Source organism: Giraffa tippelskirchi, chromosome 5 (assembly GCF_054371585.1).
Source record: "Giraffa tippelskirchi isolate mGirTip1 chromosome 5, T2T-mGirTip1v1.2.pri, whole genome shotgun sequence".
Taxonomy (NCBI): Eukaryota; Metazoa; Chordata; class Mammalia; order Artiodactyla; family Giraffidae; genus Giraffa; species Giraffa tippelskirchi.
Genome location: NC_137279.1, coordinates 121766260 through 121789250, shown reverse-complemented (window position 1 = coordinate 121789250; position 22991 = coordinate 121766260). Strand labels below are relative to the sequence as shown.

The 22991-nt window shown below is 36.1% G+C and overlaps 1 protein-coding gene across 3 annotated transcripts in view; it reads right to left on the bottom strand.

Annotated features, from left to right (window-relative positions):
* FRRS1 (ferric chelate reductase 1) overlaps positions 1-22991 on the bottom strand; it is a 72187-nt gene that overhangs the window by 11940 nt on the left and 37256 nt on the right. For all 3 annotated transcript variants that reach the window (XM_081493255.1, XM_081493254.1, XM_081493253.1), the window contains 5 exons: positions 21133-21280; positions 17685-17867; positions 12341-12439; positions 10992-11139; positions 1154-1267 (listed from right to left, as the gene is read on the bottom strand). In XM_081493255.1, the coding sequence (XP_081349381.1) occupies positions 1154-1267; positions 10992-11139; positions 12341-12439; positions 17685-17867; positions 21133-21280 (692 nt within the window). The remainder of the gene's footprint in view (positions 1-1153; positions 1268-10991; positions 11140-12340; positions 12440-17684; positions 17868-21132; positions 21281-22991) is intronic.

Sequence of the window (22991 nt, the reverse complement as noted above, 5' to 3'; positions counted from 1 at the left end):
AGCTTTCTCAGAATCTTCTCACATTTTACTCCTAAAAATAATGGAAAACAAATAGGCACATTTTTTCTGAATCCAATTACTGTTCAACTAGAGCTAATAGTAGAAGTGAGATAACAACAATAAAGATATTTTCAAGTTTTACTGAAGCTCCCACTAGAATGGATAATTCTGGAGTATATAAAGGAAATACACCAATTAAGAAAAGTTCCCTGCCAGTATTAATATTTTATAAAAGTAGAGTATAGTACAGTATACACTTACACTATTCTCCTATTTTTAACCTCATTTTTCAACAATAACTGGACTGCTTTTCAAATGGAATCAATTTTTACTTGTACAACCAGAGTACATCAGAGCCTTATTTCTAGGCTACTGCTCTTCCAACTTGATTCCCTTCATTTTAAGTATGTGATACATAATGATAGCACTGAGTTACTTTGTATACCCTCAAATACTTGTACATTGACCAGTTCTTCAACAACAACAACAAAAATTACATCTTTGAAACCAGGTGAAAGTGTTAGTTGCTCAGTTGTGTCTGACTCTTTGCGACCCCATGGACTATAACCTACCAGGCTCCTCTGTCCATAGGATTCTCCAGGCAAGAATACTGGAGTGGGTTGCCATTCCCTTCTCCAGGGGATCTTCCCAATCCAGGAATCAAACTCGGGTCTCCAGTATTGCAGGCAGATTATTTACCATATAAGCCACCAGAGAAGCTTTGAAACCAAACTACTGTTATAATTAAACAATCACAATCACAAAATACTAACTTATTACCATTTTAATAAATGGCATAATTAAAGCCTCATAAAAGTTAATTCACCCAATAATACTCAATCCTGGCTGCAATTAGAAACAACTAGTGTACTTTTTAAAAATTCTATTGATAAATGTCTTAAAAGCTCCACTGGTGATTTTAATATAAGTCAGGGTTAAAACCACTGAAATACCCCTATTCTCTTTTTGTGAAGAAATAGCAAACATTAAGATAGATAATGTTACCTGCCAATGTTATTGCCTAAACTTAGAAGATTTATGGACATTTGCTAAATTGTGCCTGTCACCATTCTCAATCTAGCCAGCATTAAATTTATCCCACAAAGTTAAGTTTATTACACAAAGTAGTAATAGTACTACACATGTAACTTACCATGAACCTTCAGAAGGAATAAAGAACGGGATCCTCCTATGTTCTTTGGCTCACCTGTTACATTGTATTTTTCATATGTAATCAAAGGTTGCTGAGAATGCTTATGAATTCGACCTGAAATTTAAAAAAAAAAAATGAATTACTTTCTCAGGAGAGAAGGAATGGAGAGACAATGACATGGCTTGAAAACAAAATTTCTTAAGGTAATAAAAAATAAATTTCAGTAGAGATGATATATAATACTATATACTGACATTATATTAATATGTAACATGTATTAATATAATATTAATATATAGTCTTAATATATTATAATAATATTCATTATTTATAAAATAAAATCTATAATGTATAGAATTATTCCAGCTAGTTTATGTGGCTATGAATGTCCATTCTGGGAATCTATCCTGCAGAAATATTCCCTTTTTAACCAAAGATATATATACAAGAGTGTTCATAGAAACATTTGTTTACACTGGCCAAAAAAATTTAATCAAGCTAAATGTCCATCATTAGAAGAATGAGTAAACAAATTATGGAACACACATAATTTTTAGAATACAAGTGTCAAAAGGAATCAAAATAATTAAGAAATTTGATATGACATGAATCTTTGTCTCAAGTAAGTATTAGACCACAGACTACACCTGCTGCTGCTGCTAAGTCACTTCAGTCGTGTCGGACTCGGTGCGACCCCATAGGCGGCAGCCCACCAGGCTCCTCCGTCCCTGGGATTCTCCAGGCAAGAACACTGGAGTGGGTTGCCATTTCCTTCTCCAACTCATGCATGCATGCTAAGTCGCTTCAGTCGTGTTTGACTCTATGCGACCCTATGGACAGCAGCCCACCAGGCTCCTCTGTCCACAGGATTCAATGACTTCCAAAAAGAAATATGTATACAGGTTATTTATCTAACTAAAATTAAGCAAAATAAAAATTAACAAAAGAAAGCTAGGAAAAAGACGTCCAGCTAGATATTTATAAAACTCTTCTAAATAATCCTTAGGATACATAGGAAGTCAAAACTAAAATTACAAATCTTTTTAAACAAATAACAATGAAGGCACTTTATATCAAAACACAGGTGATGTAATCAAGGTACTATTCAAAAGTTTTTAATCATTCTAAAGCATTTTCTTAAAAAAATTAAAGAAGACTTTGAAGTAAATAATTTAATTCAAGATGCAATTTAAAACTACAAAACATAACCTAGGAAACCAGAAAAGAAGATGAATTAAAAATAAATGAATGAAATTAACAAACTATTAAGTCTAAAAATGCGAAAAATTAATTCTGTAAAAGCCAATAAAATTGAGTTTTTGATAAATCTGACCACAAGATAAAAAAATCACAAACAATATTAGAAATGAAAACAGTGACATAGCTCCTGATATGAAGATTTTTTTAAATTATATAAAAATACTATATACAACTTTAAGTCAGTCAAAAATATTTCAAATTCTAACTGAAGTGGATGAATTTCTGAGAAGATCTAGAATTACAAAAATTGATCAAAGTAGTAGTAAATCTGGAGAATAATAACAATAAAATTTTATTTAATTAGTCAAATATTTCCATCCCTAAGTCTCAGGCTGTTATGTGAATGAGTTCTACCATACAATTTAAAAAATTTTTTAACTTAAAAAATTCATATTTATTTAAACTCTTCTTGAGTTCTTTCTATAAGATTAGCATAACACTGAAACCAACATGAGGCAGGCATGCACAAACACAAAAACACACACAATCCCACAACCATACACCAAAAACATTTATGAATATAGATGTGAAAAGCTTAAATAAAATATTAGTGAATTATATTAATCTGCATTAAGGGAATAATAAGACGTGACCAAGCACTCTCATCCCAGGAAAGTGAAAATTGTTCACTGTTCAGAAATATACAAAAGTAGCGATAAACTATCACCTCAGTTGCTGCCTAAAAGACAGTAGATGAAATTCAGCACACACCCATGACAAGAACTCTTTGTATAGGTAGTAAGAACAGAATATTTCTTAAACACAACAAAATATAACCCCCAGAAAAATACAATAGACATGACACAACACTGAATGTTAGAAGCAATCCCATTAAAATCAAGGATAAGACAAGAACATTTGCCATATTACACTATCATTCCACACTTTTCTGGGAGAAGTAAGAAATGCAGTGAAACAAGAAAAGAAAGAAAATGAGGGCTACTAATGCCATTATTTGCCCACAATACAATGTTTTATCTAGAAAATCCAAAATATTCATTTGGAAAACTAGCTGGCTACTTCCAAAATAAGCATTCAAAAACCAATAACTTTCCCAAACATCAACAAATTGAGAAAATTTAAGAAAAAAAATTCCATTCACAATATTATGTATTAGAAATTTATAAAATACCTAGGAACAAGGTAACAAAAATAAATAAGCCCTATAGGAAGACATGAAGAAAACCTCAGGATCTGAATCAATGCAATTTCCCAATATATTCCTGGATAGGAAGACTCAAAGTGTTGATTATCCCACAAATTAATCTAAAATTTCAATTCCAATCATAAAACCAATAAGATTTTTAATGAAACTTAACAAATCATTTCTAAACTTTATCTAGAAGAGCAGATACACAAAGAGGAGGCAAGAATTCCTGAAAAAAGAAGGCTAGGAGGGGAATCATGCTTTATCAAAACTTAAAACCTATTATTCAAACAGTACAGTAATAGACAAATAGATCAATAAAAGAATAAATTAGAAATAATGTGATTTACTGACAGATTTTTAGTGTGTGATAAAGAGCCTTTAGAAACAATAGAGAAAAAATGGACTGTTCAAAAACTAGTACTTGGACACCTGGTTATTCATTTGGTGAATACAATTATATCATGTCTTGTTATACCAGAGAAGATCAGAGATAAAACAGAAAGTGAGAAGTTTTTATAGTGAATACCTAGAGACTAGTGTCAAGAAAAAGGAGACAATAGCTATCAGAAGTTACAAAAATGTCAAATAGAAGATAATGAAAAAAAACTATTGAAAATGACAAGGAAGGCATTGAAGAATCTAAAAATATTGCATTAGTACAGTGGTAGTGATAAAAACCAGACCACATTCTTAACAGCCTGAGAGTCAAGTTGGAAGAAAAGTGTTTTTAAATTGAAGTACCATGGAGCCATGGGCTAACATGAACTTAACCTTCATTAAAGCAGAAGTCCATATAATTTTGGTGTTCCATTGCATGGCTCCATTATAAATTTGGTGTTTTTCTTTAAGGGACATTGAGTTCATGTTTAGCATCCTGATGGCTTAACGGTTAAGAATCTGCCTGCAATGCAGGAGATGCAAGTTCAATCTCTGGGTCAGAAAAATCCCCTGGAGAAGGAAATGGCAACTCACTTCAGAATTCTTGCCTGGATAATCCCACGGACAGAGGAGCATGGCAGTCTACAGTCCATTGGGTCACAAAGAGACGGACACAACTGAGCACATACATACGATGCTTTCACTTCACTTCCTACAGTATTATTCCTAAATTGTCAAAATAACGGTCATGTGATAATGGGGTCTCTGCTTCATTAATTATTTAAGTTGGTAGATTTTCTAATTGTGAATAACTTATTCACGCAGATGAGTTCTGTCTTTCAGTTCAGACTCAGCATTTCACATGATGGCTTATTTCACGATAAGACAAAGCTTTCTGGGGGTAAAATAGCAGTTAGAACAAGGTTTTAAATGGGTTTTACTAAATGTGACAATACTTTTAACTCTCAATTATCTTTTATTTGTTTCTGACCCCTTTTCCTAGGTGATTTCTCCCATTGCGGGCCATTTCTCAAATTTTTCTTCTTAAAGTAAAATATATATCTTGTTTCTTTTCATTGATCCAGCCTGTAAATGTGTGCTGAAAAAAATCAGAATATATTTATCTACATAGAATAATTTATTTACAGAGAAGGTTTTTTTCCTCACTGACATTGTGTTATACCTTAATTCCATTTGTTAATACTGTGCAAAACAACCTTGTTTACAAGGGAATTGGGTAAACATTTATACCATTTTGTTCACTGCATTTAGTAGACATGAATGTTTAATAGTCATGTAATCATCATGATTTAGTAACTTGGAAGAATAGCTATGACAAACCTAGACAGGGTATTAAAAAGCAAAGACATCAATTGGCTGACAAAGGTCCATATAGTCAAAGCTACGGTTTGACTTAGCGACTGAACAACATGATGTAAAGAAATGTGATAATATTCAGGTATCTGTTTTCTGAATGTTTTAAATTCTAATCTACAAGCACTGTGATACCCAGAGACGAGAATTAAATACCCTGCGAGAGGTAAAAAAATAAAACAACTCAGCAGTTAGAAAAAGAACAGAAAGATAGCTATATGCCAGCTTAACACCAAATATAAGGATAACAAGAAAAATTAGTAGAAAATGAAAATCTGAAAAGTTATGTGAAATCTGAAAACATTAAGCAATTTCATCTGAATATTAATATTGATCACTTTCGCTGAATCACTTTGCCTATTTGGATGAAGAAACTAGTTAATTTTTCTTTTTACTAATAACGTAGTGTCCTTTGGACCTTGGCATAGTCTGTAAGAATCATCAGAAGCTTCTGATTCAGCATCACACTCCCTCTGACCTTCAGTCTGCATTACTAAACAATGTCTCCTGAGCTTGTCAAACTTGCCCAGGACGACCTTGTTCTATTTATGTTTACATGGGTTACAGAGATATGACTGCTCTGAAAAATGGTTTCAACCTCACAAAGTCTCACTGTTTTTAAGCAGAGTGCAGCATATAAGTGATCCACATACATATGACCAGACAACCAATGGACTGGAACAATGGACTGGTTCAAAACTGGGAAAGGAGAACATCAAGGGTACATGTTGTCACCCTACTTATTATTTAACTTATATGCAGAGTACATCACGTGAAATGCCAGGCTGGATGAATCACAAACTGGAATCAAGATTGCCATCAGAAATATCAATAACTTCAGATATGCAGATGATACCATTCTAATGGCAGAAAGTAAAGAGGAACTAAAGAGCCTCTTGATAAGGGTGAAAGAGGAGAGTGAAAAAGCTGGCTTAAAACTCTTAACATTGAAAAGACTAAGATCATGGCATCTGCTCCCATTACTTCATGGCAAGCAGATAGAGAAAAAGTGGAAACAGTGATAGACTTTATTTTCTTGGGCTCCAGAATCACTGAGGACAGTGACTGCAATCATGAAATTAAAAGACGCTTGCTTGTTGGAAGGAAAGCTATGATAAAGCTAGACAGCATATTAAAAAGCAAGAACATCACTTAGCCGGCAAAGGTCCACATAGTCAAAGCTATGGTTTTTTCAGTAGTCATGTATGGAGGTGAGAGATGGACCATAAAGAAGGCTGAGCATCGAAGAACTGATGCTTTCGAATTGTGGTGTTGGAGAAGACTTCTGAGAGTCCCCTGACAGCATGGAGATCAAACCAGTCGGTTCTGAGGAAAATCAACCCTGAATGTTCATTGGAAGGACTGATGCTGAAGCTGAAGCTCCAATACTTTGGCCACCTGATGCGAAGAGGTGATTCATTGAAAAAGACCCTGATGCTGGGAAAGATTGAGGGCAGGAGAAGGGGGCAACAGAGGATGAGATGGTTGGATGGCATCACTGATTCAATGGACATGAGTTTGAGCAAACTCCAGGAGATGGTGAAGGACAGGGAAGCCTGGCATGCTGCTGTCCATGGGGTCGCAGAGTCTGACACAACTGAGCTACTAAACAACAACAAAAACAACGAAAGCAACAATGACCTATGCTGCTAAGTCGCTTCAGTCGTGTCCGACTGTGTGCGACCCCATAGACGGCAGCCCACCAGGCTCCGCTGTCCCTGGGATTCTCCAGGCAAGAATACTGGAGTGGGTTGCCATTTCCTTCTCCAATGCGTGAAAGTGAAAAGTGAAAGTGAAGTCGCTCAGTTGTGTCTGACTCTTAGCGACCTCATGGACTATAGCCCACCAGGCTCTTCCATCCATGGGATTTTCCAGGCAAGAGTACTGGAGTGGGGTGCCATTACCTTCTCCGACAATGACCTATGGGGCAACTGTATGTTGTTCCCTAATACAAAGGAACTAAAAAATGAATTCCCTGAACTAATAATGTCCAGGTTGGTTTGTTTTGTTTTGCAGTTTGGTTTGGTTGCTTTGCACTCTACCAGTTAAAAAAAGAAATGTCTGTGATTTATGTATATGTTTGTTAATAAACATATTCATGTACTATTGTTTTAATATATTGTGAACACTATTAAAATAGAAATTTTTAGTGAGATAAAATAAATCTAAATAGAAAGTTCTAGCATTCTTTTCTGTATCCCCTGGACTATCTTGCAATATGTACACCTTTGTTGGAAGAACACTGTCCTAGAGCACTATACAGAACAATCACCTGAAATGCTTGTTAAAATGCAGATTCCAAGCATAAACAACCGAGATTCAGTGAGTCTGGGATGGAGCTCAGGAATGTGGATTTCAGCAGTCATTCCAGGTGGATCTGAAGCAGGTTATCTGATCCCCACATTTTGGAAAATACCACAAAATATGATAGAGATTCTCCCTACCATGCCGTGAGCATAGAAACACCAGCAGAAGAGGGAGATAAAACAATGATCTATTCTGCACACATATCATCCACGAACTCAGTTTTTCCAGGAAAATACTAATTAATGAAAATATTGTTTCTATCAGAAAATGCATTCTAATTTCTACAATGCTGGCCTAAGAAGAAACAGTTGTCATCACCATACACCCAAAAACAGACATAACTTAAAATACAATGGAATTCACCTATTTAAATGACACTGCAGTACATGTGTACAATGGAATATTACTCAGCCATAAAAAGGAATGCGTTTGAGTCAGTTCTAATGAGGTGAATGAAATTTGAACCTATTGTACAGAGTGAAGTAAGTCAGAAAGAGAAAAACATATATCATATAATAATGCATATACATGAAATCTAGAAAGATGGTACTGATGAATCTATTTGCAGGGCAACAATGCAGACATAGAGAACAGACTTATGGACACAGGGGATGCAAGGAGGAAGGAGAGGGTGGGACAAATGGAGAGAGTAGCAGGGAAACATATATGCTACCTTATGTAAAATAGCCAGTGAGAATTAGTTGTATGACTCAGGAAGTTCAAAGTGGTGCTCTGTGACAACCTAAAGGGGTGGGAGGTAGGAGGAAGATTCAAGAGGAAGGGGAAATATGTATACCTATGACTGATTCATGCTGATGTATGGCAGAAACCAACACAATATTGTAAAGCAATTATTCTTCAATTAAAGATTAATAAATTTTTTTAAATAAATGATACTTTTTCTTTTAAAGTGTGAACTTTTTAAAAGTATAAATGCAAACTGTTAAATCTCCTAGCAATTTAAGTCATCCGTTCAAGTTGATAATCATTTTTGGAGTACCTGTGACATTCTGGGCACCAAAGGAAGTAGCTGGATATGATGAAAAGGGCAGAGCATTTGTAACTGGAACCAACTTGAGTTTAACTCCTGAGTCTGCTACTTGTGTGATTTTGAACAAGTTGCTTCACCTTGCTAGGCTCTAGTTTCCTTATCTCTACAAATGGGCAATATAATATCTATTCATAAGATCTCTGTGAGGGCTTCCCTGGTGGCTCAGTGGTAGAGAATCCACCTGCCAATGCAGGTTTCAATCCCAGATTTCACATGCTGCGGGGCAATTAAACCTGTGCACCACAACTATTGAGCCTGTGCTCTAGAGCCCAGGAACCACAACTACTGAGCCCTTGCGCTGCAACTACTGAAGCCTTCACACCCTTGAGCCCATGCTCTGCAACACGAGAAGACACCACAATGAGAACCCTGCACACCACAACTGGAGAGTAGCCCCCGCTCATCACAGCTAGAGAAAAGCCCACGCAGCAAGGAAGACCCAGCACAGTCAGTAAATAAATAAATAAATAAATTTAAAAAAATAACATAGAAACCTTAAAATAAAGTTTTAATAAATTGTATTTCTTAAACTGTACAGTTTTTTTTTAAAAAAGAAACTTCTGCAAGAAATAATGAGATACATACAATTTATAGTAAGTGACAGCTGCAGATAACAATAATACAATTACCTGCACTTTAGTAATATGTTTTAAAATGCAAATATTTGAGTTCTTCTCATTAAAAATTCATTTCCTACATTTCCCATGTTAGAAGGTATTGAACACTGAGGCTGTGAGCTCAAAGAGTTTAGGTTCATATTCCAACTCCACTGTTTACTTGTCTGAGCAAATGACCTAACCTCTCGAAGCCTGTCTCCTTCCAGGTAAAATAGGGATAATAATAATGCATATCTTGTGTAGGTTTTTATGACGATAAAATGAAAACCTTAAATGACAGTGCTGAGCCAACAACTGGCCTCATTAAGTACTAAGTAATTTTACCCATTATTATCATTTAACCAAGAAGTTATTTTCAAGCTACATTTGCTGTTGCTGGTGCAAGTAAGAATACACAATTTGCCTAAGATAACCAAACATATCACCCACAACTAAACCTACAAATATTCCTAAATTTTCTCTAACACTGAGTAGATATTTCATCCTGCTTTAAAACCTTTTGAACCTCTACTTTACCTATAGTATAAAACCTAAACAACATGATAGAATATAAACTACTATATACAAAACAGATAATTAACAAGGTCCAACTGTACAGCACAGGGAACTATATTTAATATCTTATAATAAATTATAGTGGAAAGAATCTAAAAAAGAATATAATTTTTTCAGAAATACATATGTAGTTTCAAATATATATCTGAATCACTTTGCTGTACACTAGAAACTAACACGACATTGTAAATCAACTGTACTTCAATTAAAAATAAATAAACCACATGATAGACTATGCAAGGCTTTTCACAATTTTGCCCACACCACATTTCTGTTCCTCCTCCTCTCTTACCCCGTTCTTCCATTTTATGTGCCCAGTGCCTCACCACTTTCAGAGTAGGCCATATGCTCCAAGTTTGGGGATATTAAGTTTGGGAGATGAGTCACTAACGACAACATTACCTTGGCATTTCCTGCAATTCTTCAGAATATCATTAGCTAAGACCTTAAACAAAATCTATTTATTCCTTTTAATATGTGTTTCAGTACCTATCAGGGCTGTATTAAAGGTAAGCCAAACATTCAAACTCATAAAACTACCTTGTGCTACACCTGGCATCAGACTGACTTAGAAGGCTGTGAGACAGGAAACACAGTACACCTGCAGGGCACCATGAGGGCATCCTTTTTCAAAGGGAGAAGCTTACTCAGCTGTTAAGGAGTTATTTCCTTTACCCATCTCTACCACCCTGGAGAAAGCTCAGGTCCAAGGAGATGAGATTCATATTGGACAGGTCATCCACAAGAGCCAATACTTCCTGCAAAAACCCTGCATAGTCCTGCCTTTAGGGTCCCTGCAAGTAAACTGCCAAAGTCACAAGATCCAAGGAAGCTCAAAGATACAGCTGTTGATCAGGTATTTACAGTTTTTCCTGGCCCAAATGCAGTTAACCAGCCAGAAATCACTTTTATTATGTTACCATATAACATAGTTGACACTACCTTTACCTAGTTTCCAGGGAAACAAAGCTAGAAGGTCAACTGAAGTCAAACTGTCAGGCAAAGATGGAAAAGAGTTTGATAACTCTTTATTCACAAATGCATATCTTTAAAAGACAGCAATTACCATAGTCTCTCTAAAAAAGAGGGAGAGGAAAAAAATGAGAGACAAACCTTACAAAGATAGTTTTTTATCAATATACTTACCATCAGCAGCTGCACCATCTGCTACAAATATGTAGTAGCTTGCATTTAGATCAAATCTATTCTTAACCCCAGGAAGGGTAATGTTTCTTCTGAAAGAACACTGCATAACACCATCCGCCAACCTCCAAGCCATGTCCTCAAGAGGGTCCTGCAAAAACACACAATGGGTCTTCTCAGCACATTCCAAATATTTGCTAAAAATAAGATGTGATCAAAATCCTGGACCTGTTCAATTTCCTTTCTCTAAGATCCTCTGTGCATGTTTTGTCTGCAGTGTCATTGTTTTTCCACTTCCTCTTTGAAGAGTACAAGAAACACATTCTCCCAGTTTATTTGTGTTTATCTCACTTGGCAAAAATAGTATTTTTACTACCTAGGCTAGAAACTTTGGCAGATGCGCTAACTCCATCTGGCCCCTAACATACAATCAACAACACTAAAACACTTAGCAAGTAATACGCTAGTAGCCAAAAGGCAACTTGTAAGAAGCTCTAACCTCACAAGAAAGCTATGCAGAGAACATGTCACTACATGGTAGCTACTGCCCCTTCAGAACTCATTGGCTTGTCAACTGCCATGTGAAAATGACACTTCTCTACCAGAAATAGGCCACGTTTGGCACAGATGTCAACATCGGGCACTTAAGACAATTGCCCAAGGCACTGAACCAGCACCTACCATATATCCACCTCTTTCTCATTAGTCAAGAAATTCTGTATCACTAACAAAAACCTCTTAAGAAACTGTCTGCAAGCTTTTGAAAAGATGTGGCTGCTTTGACCCTCTTAACAAATCATGAAATATTTTAACAGATGCAATGAAAAAGAATTTAAGTGAAACAAACAAGAATTCATCTTTTGCTAAAAAAGAAAATTTTCCTGTGCTTTCTAAAGCGTAGAAAAGGGGCATGGTAACTGTAGTTTATATTACCAGACTGTATACTGGGAATTTGCTAAGAGAGTACATTTTAGCTGTTCTTATCACAAAAAAAGAAAAAAGTAACTGAGGTAATGGATATATTTATTAGTCTGACTTTAGCAATCATTTCACTATGGAGAGGGATATCAAAACATCATGCTATACACCTTAAATTCATACAATTCACACATATATATAATAAAATGCACATATATATAATACACATATATATAATAAAATATATATAATAAAATGGAGAAAGGTTTCTCCCAGACTATAATAAGATAGGAACTCTGCTACCAGGACCCTGTTTGGTCTCTGCTGCTAACTGCAGGTTTGGAAGCTATTTTGCACCACAGCCATGGCACTGTCAGCCATATAGCCAGAAGATGGACCAGCCAGGTGGAGAGTTCCAGAATCTTCACACCTACCCCAGAATCCATTACAGGGTGACTTCGCCCTGTCAAATGGGAAGGTTGTATGTGGACAATCTGATCTTCAAGAATACACATATAAGCATCATCATCACCCTGAAAAACAATGACAAATGAAAAAAAGGTCAAGGGAATTTCAACAAGGGAGCATTCTTTGTCAGTCTAATTCTTATCTCTCCTTTAATCTCCAATATTCCTTAGCTCTAAAAACTAAATCTTATTTAAAGTGACTATCAGACAGCAGACTGCATCTTTAAAGTGCATTTAAGTTATGATACAAATGAATGACAGGGCTTCCCTGGTGGTTCAGCAGTTAAGGAATCCACCTCCCAATGCAGGAGATGTGGGTTCAATCCCTGGGTCAGGAAGATCCCCTGGAGAATGAAATAGCAACCCACTCCAGTATTCTTGCCTGGAGAATCCCATGGAGGAGGAGACTGGTGGGCTACAGTCCATGGGATCACAAAGAGTTGGACATGACTTAGCGATAAACAACACTACCACCACCAAATAAATAATATGGATTTTAAGTTATTATGTATAATTTTGGTTCTTTCATCTATTCTAAATTGTTCTCCATAAACTATCTAACAAGGTCTTTAACCGGCTTTTGTCACTAAGTTCCTTAAACAAGACCCAAGACTAACAAGTTATAATTAAAGTCTTGTTAAAAATACCAATACGATATTCTAACACTTGTAAAATTTACAAAAAATTTTAAATTTCTTGTAAAAAGTTCCAGTTTTAACTCTCAAGTACATAACATTAGCAAAGAAGTTCCCTGTTACACATCTTATACTCAAATCAGAATTAGTGCAACTCAAGAAATTTGGAGTTGTCATAATTTAAATCACTACGCACTATGGCACACAGACCAACTTTAGCCTGATGCTTTTTCTTGTAGAGGCCACAAGTTGAGGATGGTGTTTACATATCTAAATGGTTTTTTAAGAATGATATTTCATGATAAGTGAAAATACATTAAACCCAAATTTCAGTGCCTATAAATAAAGTTTGACTGGAACACAGCCACATATATTAATTTACAGCAGTCTGTGGCTGCTTCAGCGCTATAAAAGAGTAGCTGCAAAGAGACCATGCGGCCCACAGATTCTGAAGTGGTTGCTATCTAGCCCTCTGCAGAAAAAGTTGGCTGATCTCTGATTTAAACAAACAATGTGTGTTTTATAGAATGTTTATCATCAATGAAACAATAGAATTTTCTTGTTATTTCAAACAAAATTTAATATAGCGAAATGGTTGATTTTGAGGCAAACTGATGGTAAGAAGTCAACTAAGTCATTAAGGCAAACCTCTCAAATACTGGTGAGGTGATGAGGCTGAAGGAAAGGTAACTCTCAGTTTTCATGGCTCTACAGTGAGGGGAAGAGAAGGTGGTATGACAACCTTATGCTCCAGGCAGCTGTAGAAACCCCAAATCTGGAGCATGGTAGGACACATTGGAGAAGTTCCAACCAAATCCCAGAATTAGACAGAATCTCCTACTCCTGTTTGCTCCTCTCAGTTCTAGCATTTAGAATGCACTCTATAAGAAAAGATCAAGTCAGAGAAATAAAGATGACAACATAGTTCTTATGATCAAAGACTATGTTTTAATAGAGGAGACAGTTAAAACAGTATGTGAAATATGATAAAAATAGAGATTTAAACAAAGTGCTATAGAAAGACAAATTAGGTAGGGTCAAAGGATTGAAAAAGGCTTATCAGAAAAGATAGCATTAACTATGCTTCAGAGAATAAAAAATACATGTGGATAAGGTAGAGCTGCAATTAAGGGAAGGTTTTTCAAACTGAGGAACTTCTAGGACTAAAGATATAGAAATATAAACAGTATATGGAAACTTTAGAAAACAGGTAGCACAAAGCTAAAACATATACAGCACAAGGCCAGAAATACCAACAAAGACTTTGAAAAGTTTTGAAAATGTGTTAAAGAAAAAAAAATTTTCCTATAACTCCTAAAGGTTCACCAATGCTTTGGGGGCTAGGATTGAGGTTACCTCAAATGCGGTCTAAAATCATAACCTGAATCTATTGTAAAAATTGCAGGGCATTCTACAAAACAACCAGCCAGGAAAAAAATCAAGAAAAAAGGTAGGGTAAACATTCTAAAGAAAAGGAGATTAAAGAGATATAACAATTAAATGCACTGAGTGATAACTGATTGGTCTGGATCACAGATTTTAAATATATATATATATATATATATATATATATATACACATATATACACATGAACTTATTGGGACAATTAGGGAAATTTGAATATACACTATATTGAATAAAATTATTATATATTTGATGGTGATATTATGATAATTGTAGGAGAATATCCTTCTTAGGAGATACATGCTAAAAAGGAAACAGAAAAGGTCATGATGGCTGTAACTTAATTTTCAAATAGTGTAGGGAAAAAATGTGTGTTAATATACAGGGAAAAAGTTAATCTACACACACACACACACACACAAGGAAAGAGAGAGAGTGACAAACGCAGGTGAAGTGTTTACTGGCGCTCATTATACTAGTCTCTCAACCTTCACATAGGGTTAGAACTTTTCAAAACAAAAAGTTAGGGTGGGTAAAAGAAGAACCTGAGAGGCAAATAAAAGAGTAGAATCTAAGTCACAAAGTTTTCTTGAACACCAGAGAATGCTGGCAGCAATGAATGAGATAGTCAGTCCATAAGATTCCCAGACAGTATCTGAAAAGAAGCGAGATCAATAATAGTAGTTACTTTTTTACTATTGTTGTTGATCACCAAGAATGGGAAACACAAAAGGATGTTAGAAGGGTAGATAATAAATTCAGTTTGTAGATGATGGCCTGTTTTGTCCAGGACATTCATCTGGAATTAACCACCCAGAAGCTGGAAATTTCAAACTGGACACACAAGAGAGGCCAGCACTGGGAGCATTCTGGAATTTGAATGTTAAGAAATTATGTACGGAATAAGACAACACCGGGCAGGGGAAGACAGAACAGCAGCTAATACAGTGTGTATACTTGAATACTTTATCGCAGAGAACAAAAACAAGTATCTAAGATGAGGGAGATGTGTATATTCTGAATTTCAGTTAAAATTCAGATATTAGCAAATACTATTAGAAAAAATATGGAAAGTTGTACTTTCAGTTTTAGTGATGAGGTCTAATAGCAAAACAGAACTGCTATCATTAATGTACAAACCAAACTGAAAAAAGGTATAATTTAGCTTATCTAATCAGTATTCATAACATCAGATACCTTTGGTATTTGAACTTATATGACATACTAATAAGAAATCGCAGGTCATAAAAATATCCTAAGAATTTAAAAATAATCAAAAATAGAAACAACCACTTTACAAATATTTTTGGTGATGATTTATTTCCCCCAATTTAGGCAAACAGGTGTACAGATGATTTTAATCATCAAATAGGCTTGCTCCATAAATTAACTGCACCTGTATAATTAAGTCTTTTTATAAACATGTTTGATGAGTACTATACTATAAACATAAGATTTCTAAGTAAGATAAATATATCTTGAATTAGAGGTAAACATTTTTGTGTCATCTATGCCTACAACTTAGAATTAATTGTTCTACTTGTAGGCTCCTCATCACAACACTCTCTGTAACAATACTGTCTTTTCCTCTGGCTGACAGATTCTATGTGACCAGAAAAGGAAACGTGTTAGTGTACTACTGCAGGGAGTTTGGCTAGAATTCTTTTATTTAAGTGACTAGAATACATATCTAAATGTATACTCTACCTTACACATGCACCTTAATGAACCAACACTTATTCCAACAAGGCTATCATTGTTAACCCCTGCTGGACTCATCTTCAGAGTTTCCTTCATAGCCAGTTCCATTCACATAACAGGCACTACCACCATCTTTCCTTATTGCTTTACAGTCACATTTATTTTTAACCCAGCCTCCTTATGAACCATATGAATAAGGTTCATTTTTGCCAAAATTGAGAACAAAAGGATATGCTGTAAATATAATGGTAATTACAAAAGGAAAAATGGGGAAAATGTTTTGAAGAATTGCAACATCATTTGATCAAATATAAAATTTCCCATAAAAGCAACTTTAAAAGGGAAAGAGTCACAATTTCTTTTATGGTATTTTTAGAAGCCTATGGAATATCTTCTATCTCATAGGTTTAAGGTATATCCTGTGTTGAATGAAGAAAGATAATGAGTGCATGTGAAACTACATTTTAAAATAAACAGGTGATATCACATATTGCAATGTCATCCACCCCCAAAAAAGTCACACCTGGCTCACTGAAATATTTGCAGCCAGCATAACAAGGATTACTGAGATTAGCATGCACTTTAAAGGAATATATTTGTTCTTCTATCACAGAATCTCAGAGTTCCTTTTCTTTTTAAGAAAAATAATGATTTCCTTAAAAGTGATGTTTAAAACCTAACAGGAAGAAAACTCTCAAGAAAAGACTTCCTTGCAAAAAAAAAAAAAAAGACTCCTTGCATTTGTTAATGTGGAAATCAGAGTTCCTTTTCTTTTTTAAAAAATAATGATTTCCTTAAAAAGTGATGTTAAGTTTAAAACCTAACAGGAAGAAAACTCTCAAGAAAAGACTCCTTGCATTTGTTAATGTGGAAATGAGAGGCCTTCTCCATTTGTAGCCAACCTCCTCCACAGTCAGCTCTGCTGGAACAGGATAGACACATGTCCTGGCCTTTACAGCCTTCTTCCTCTCCTGGGAAATCAGAATGCTAATGCAGGACTCTGTTCTTCCACACCACAGCACAAGGCTGCCACCTACAGAATCTCTTAATCCATTCAGCACTACCCAAGGAGAGTGAGAAATTTGGTAGACCCGGTAAAGAAGCCATTTATGCCTGGAGACACTAGATTTAATTCCCTGTTGGGGAAATGTGCCATGACCATCAAAATGAGGGCAACAAGAGCAGCAATCGAGGCTGTAGTCACTTGAGAAAACTAGGAGTTGAAGACCATCACAAACAACATGAGATTTTATGAAGAGCAACTTTTTCTTAACTGCACTTCCTGCTTTATCTCAGAGACAGAGGTAGACAGATCAAGTGGCAAATCCACTGGAAACAATGCTTTTCCTAACTTTCCTCAGGACAGCCTTGTTCTTAGACATATTAATATGGAATGGCTCAACTCAACACTGCTTAACTGAGAATCCAGGTTAGTTTCTCTGCCCTCCCTTCCCATTCCTCCCTAAAGTATGAGAATCTGACTCTGGAACAAATGTTAAACTGCTGTTGATTATCACTCACTCCAGTGACTCTCCTTTCATCACCACTGATGTAAGTGAGGGGTACAAACCATCCATCGGTCATGAGAAAATGCCAAGGATAAATAGCCTTTACTGGGACCGCTCATTTCAACCATCACTGATTGGTCATCTCGTGTGAAGGACAAGAAGACACAGGCAAGCTCTTTCTCTGGGTCACAGTTCAAAGGACTCCTGATACAGAACTTCTTGTTCCCACAGTCTGAAGCATTGAACTAGAAAAATGACAGGGGAAAAAGACTCTTAATTATCAAACAGGCAATTCATCTCCAATGACAGAAGAGCTGCTACCTTGAAGTATGGGTTTTAACAAGAATACATTTTCATAATAAGGATTCAAACAAGGGGAAAAAGACCACATCCCAAATTAAAAAGTATCAAAGCAGTAGTTAGGTTGTAAACTTTTAAACTTAATTAATATTAATTAAAATTTGGAAGACACAACATTAATTGGACTATAATTACACATAAGTATTAAGATCCCTTTAATACACAGAATACTTCACATTAATTATGTTCCGGAGCGAAGTTTTGAGTAAACTTTGAGAAATTTCTTAGGGAATATTTAAGTCCACATTGACATTCTTGCCTAAAGGATATCCTCTAGCTTTCAGAGATGGAATTTGTAAAAGCAAACAAACAAACCCTTAGCAAGTTTTTATATTTAGATCCTGGACTCTGCCTCTAGAATTCAAGTTTGACATTAAAATAATGTAAGAAAAAAATGGTTACTCCCGTATATATCACTGCTCCAAATAATAGTAATAACAATTTAGTGGGGAAAAAGCAAAAACAATCTATGATGATTTAATTCAGAGCTTCTTGGTATGGCAAATAAGAAAGACTATTGAAAAATGTCAGCTCTACAATTTGACAGAACAAATAAGCAGTCATACTGAGTTAGAATGAGCTGTGACAGCACATTTCAGAAGAGAGCTAAACATGAGTTTAAGTAACTAGATTTAATGGGAACTGCACAGAAAAACTCTCATTTCTTCTTCTACTCTACCAATATTTCTGGCCACCAAACAAGTGTGGGCATTTTCCACAATAAGCAATTCTGCAATTCTCTGCAGACATAACTTAGTGTACTACAATTCAACTCTACTCTGACACTATCTACCTGAAATTGGTGTCAGATCCCGTAGGCTAAGGGTTCAGTCCCACAAGACTGCACCCACTTCAGATGCCCATCACAGATGCCAGTCACAAGCCCCAGGTTGCCACCTGTACTTCTGAATTGTTGGCTATAAACTGGAGGTTCCCAGCACCTCCTCCTTGAGTTAGGCAATTTACAAAGATGGCTCACAGAACTTGGGAAAATAGTTGACTTACTAGATTACCAGTATATTATAAAAGGATAAAAACCCACAAATGGACAGATGGAAGAGATGTGTAGAGTAAAGTATGCAGGAAGGAGCAGGTGCAGAGCTTCCATAACCCCTCTGAGGCACCAGCCTCCCCACACCTCCACGTGGTCAGCAATGCAGGAGCTCTCCGAAACCTACACTTCTGGAATTTCTATGGAGGCTCCATTATGTGGGATGGAGAAGGAAATGGCAACCCACTCCAGTATTCTTGCCTGGAGAATCTCATGGACAGAGGAGCCTGACAGGCTACAGTCCATGGGGTCGCAAGAGTCGGACACAACTTAGCAACTAAATCACCACCACTATCATGTGGGATGAAGGATTATTAGCTCAGTTTTCAGCCTCTCTCCCTTCTCTGGAGAATGGGGTCAGTGGGCTGAAAGCAGCAAGCTTCTAATCATGGCTTGGTGTTTTGGGGGACCAGCACCCATATTGAAGTCCACCAAGAGTCACCTCATTAGAACAAAAGATACCCCTTCATTCAGGAAATTCCAAGGGATTTAGCAGCTCTGATTCAGGAACTGGGGTCAAAAGGCCAACTATTAATAGATACCAAACAGAGGCCAATATATATACACAATTTTTGATTATTATTTCACAGGAACTTAAAGAGAAAGTATAGTAGAGTGGAGAGAACAAACCACTAGAAGCTAGGAAACAAGGGTTTAGTCTGTCTCTGTTCTCCCCTTTACTCCATCGTTCCATCGTGTTTGCTAAAGAACTTATCTCTCAGGGTCTCTTTATCTTTAACTATGCAACAGGGACCCTGAGGCCTCCTCTAGCTCTCTACAAGTGCCAACATCCTGTGACTCTGAATAAATCTCTCCATAATTGGAGATTATAAACTTGATACAGAGAGACAATAAAAAATCGCCAACAAGATCTAGTGCCTTTTATATGAATATAAGAAAAGATAACAATCTTTTTTTAGATTGTTAATAGATTCCTCCTGGGAAGCTCAGATCCAAACTGCCTGGGAATCCCCTAAAGCAACTTTGAAATAAATAAACATTGAGACTAAACAAACTGAGAATTACTGCAAACAATAAATCGAATTGTTTGGTCAAACAAAAGTAATCAAATGGCTCATCACATATTGCGTAATGTGGAAAAGAAGGTAAACAAAACAAGACACTATATAGGGGCATAGAAGCTTTAGTCTTCCCTATGAGAAAAAAGAGCTATAAAGAGACAAGAAAGTGGAAGGAAGAGAAAAAATGAACTAATATTTACTAAATACCTATTAAGTACAAATCAATCAGAAATCTTATATTCATTCTATTTGGTTCTCACAGTAATATATATGATTTTATAAGAACTAGATATTATTATTTCTCATTTATAGGTGAAGAAACTGAGACTTTAAGATTTAAGTAATTTGTCCAAACTCAAACAGAAATTAGACAAATCAGAATTCAGGCCTAAATTCGTTCTTCTAACAGTAATAACTTTCCTTAAGACATTTTTTGTTATAGTCACTTCTGAATTGAGAAGTCTAATTCATCAGAATTGCTTTCAGTAAAACCTTTCCAATGTTTGCAACGTGAATAACCCTTTCCAGGATGTGTTTTTTTAACTGTACTTCTTTTGAATCAGAGGGCCTAAATAGAATTCTAGCTGATGCGCGTGCAAGAGTTCAACCTGTAGAATTCTGCAGTACTCATTGGCCTTAGTTGAAATAAGAGTGAAGAATTATATCACCATTTCAAGATTCTCCCCCCTCCCTCAGTTTAGCTGAAACCTAAATTTAGCTTCAGCTTTAAGCTCCCTCTTCAGGTTTGCTATTTGGCTGTATTTTAAAAAAGAAAATAAACCCTGCTGCTTCAGATTTATTTTCAAATGAAAACATATTCACTGCTAGTATAGACTACATGTGAATGTCACAACCACACCTTGAACATGTAGGGACCTGCACTCCTATTATTCTAACCTGTAAGTCATAATGTTGCAGTGAAGACTCCCTCCTGATTTCTGGACAGGCATTCAAAAACCTGCTACCATAACCCAGGACAGCTACTCCTTTACAAACATCCTCAAGCACAGAACCACAATTTCTAAGGAAGTTGTTCCTTTAGATCATATTTGATGAAACTATAAAAACTCTACTTACTGATCTGGTTAAATGGGAGACTGAAGGTACCGTTGGCATTGGTGCTATTGTAGCTTCAGGTGTTGTAAAAGGGAGTACATTTGGTTGTGAAATTACAGGACCAGGAATCTTCACCCAGTAGATTTTGTACTTCTCAACGACTGTGGCTCTGAAATGCAGTACCAGCGAGATTAGAAAGAACCATGATTGTGGCTCATCACAAAGCGAACAAAAAAAGGTAACTAACTATGGACATACAACCAGAGTACAGGTATTTCCTGGAGATATTGAGGGTTCAGTTCCAGAAAACCACAATAAAGCACATATTACAATAAAGTGAGTCACAGAATTGTGGGGTTTCCAAATGCATATAAAAGTTGTGTTTACACTACACTGTAGTCTATTAAGTGTGCAATAGCACTATATCTAAAAAACAACATCTATACCTTAATTTAAAAATTTTTTTATTCGCTAAGTTGTGTCTGACTCTTTTGGGACCCAGTGGACTCTAACCCACCAGGATCCTCTGTCCATGGGATCTTCTAGACAAGAATACTGGAGTGGGTTGCCATTTCCTTCTCCAGGGGATCTTCCTGACCCAGGGATCAAACCCATGTCTCCTGCATGGGCAGGCAGATTCTTTACCACTGAGCCATCAGGGAAACCCAATTTTAAAATACCTTCTTGCTAAAAAATACTAACCATCTTCGGAGACTTCAGCAAATTATGGTAGTAACATCAATGATCACTGACCACTGATCAATGATCACCATAACAAACATAATACTGATGAAAAAGCTTGAAATGTTATGACAATTAACAAAATGTGGCACAGAGGCACAAAGTGAGCAAATGCGTTGGAAAAATGGCTCCCATAGACTCATTTATGCAGGGCTGCCACAAACCAATTTGTAAACAACAAACTATCTGTGAAGTCAAATAAAGCAAAGTGCAATAAAACAACAATGCCTATACTACCTGACAGAATTTTGTAGGAGGCAAATCTCTAATGACTCTCTTCAACCTCATTGCTAAATGAACTTTGACTGTTCTCTCTCTCTTGTCTTATCTGTTCTTTGGGCATATTCACAGCAGCTATGAATGACAGACCCAGGGACTGAAGTGCATAGACTTCTACTCCTAACATATACATGACATACTACTACTACATTTTTCACAGTGGTCATTCAAATTATTCCAAAAGGCATGTATAACAAGCAGCTACAGAGAGAAGCTGTACAGAGGCTGCACAAGCAACCATCAGCTCTTACTGGGGTCAAATCTCCTTTTTCACATTCCACTCAACACACAGGTGCATAGCTGCATTACTGTGTGCTGGTGATCTGTGTACAAAGTGAAGCAGAAAACAGAGACAGGGTAGGAGAGCAATTCTCCCCTTAAATGACATTCCATTTCCTCCTTGCGAGTAAGATTAAGAAAGAGGTACTATTCTAAGTCTACTGAATTTCATAACTCTGAGGAACACACAGGATCTTACTTTTCTGACAATCTAATCTGCAAGTAGTAACAATGAAAAAAAAAGTCATTCAAATTTCAGGACTGCTTTTTTTCATATTCTCATACTAATACAGGAACAAAACTTTAAAAAGTATTCATCCATACACCATACAGATTCAAGTTATTAACTGGTGGCTCTAATAAGTTTGAAGCCACTACAACACTTCATTCACTCAACAAATGTCCATTAAGCGTCTATTAGGTCCTCAGTCCTGTGCTTGGTACTCAGTATACACCGCTGGAAAAAACAAACAAAACAACCACTTACATCAGTAAACTGGTGTCATTACTACACCAAACCTCTGACATACTGGTGAATATTCAGTAGTTATAAAAAATGATGCAGACTCTCATTATTTCAA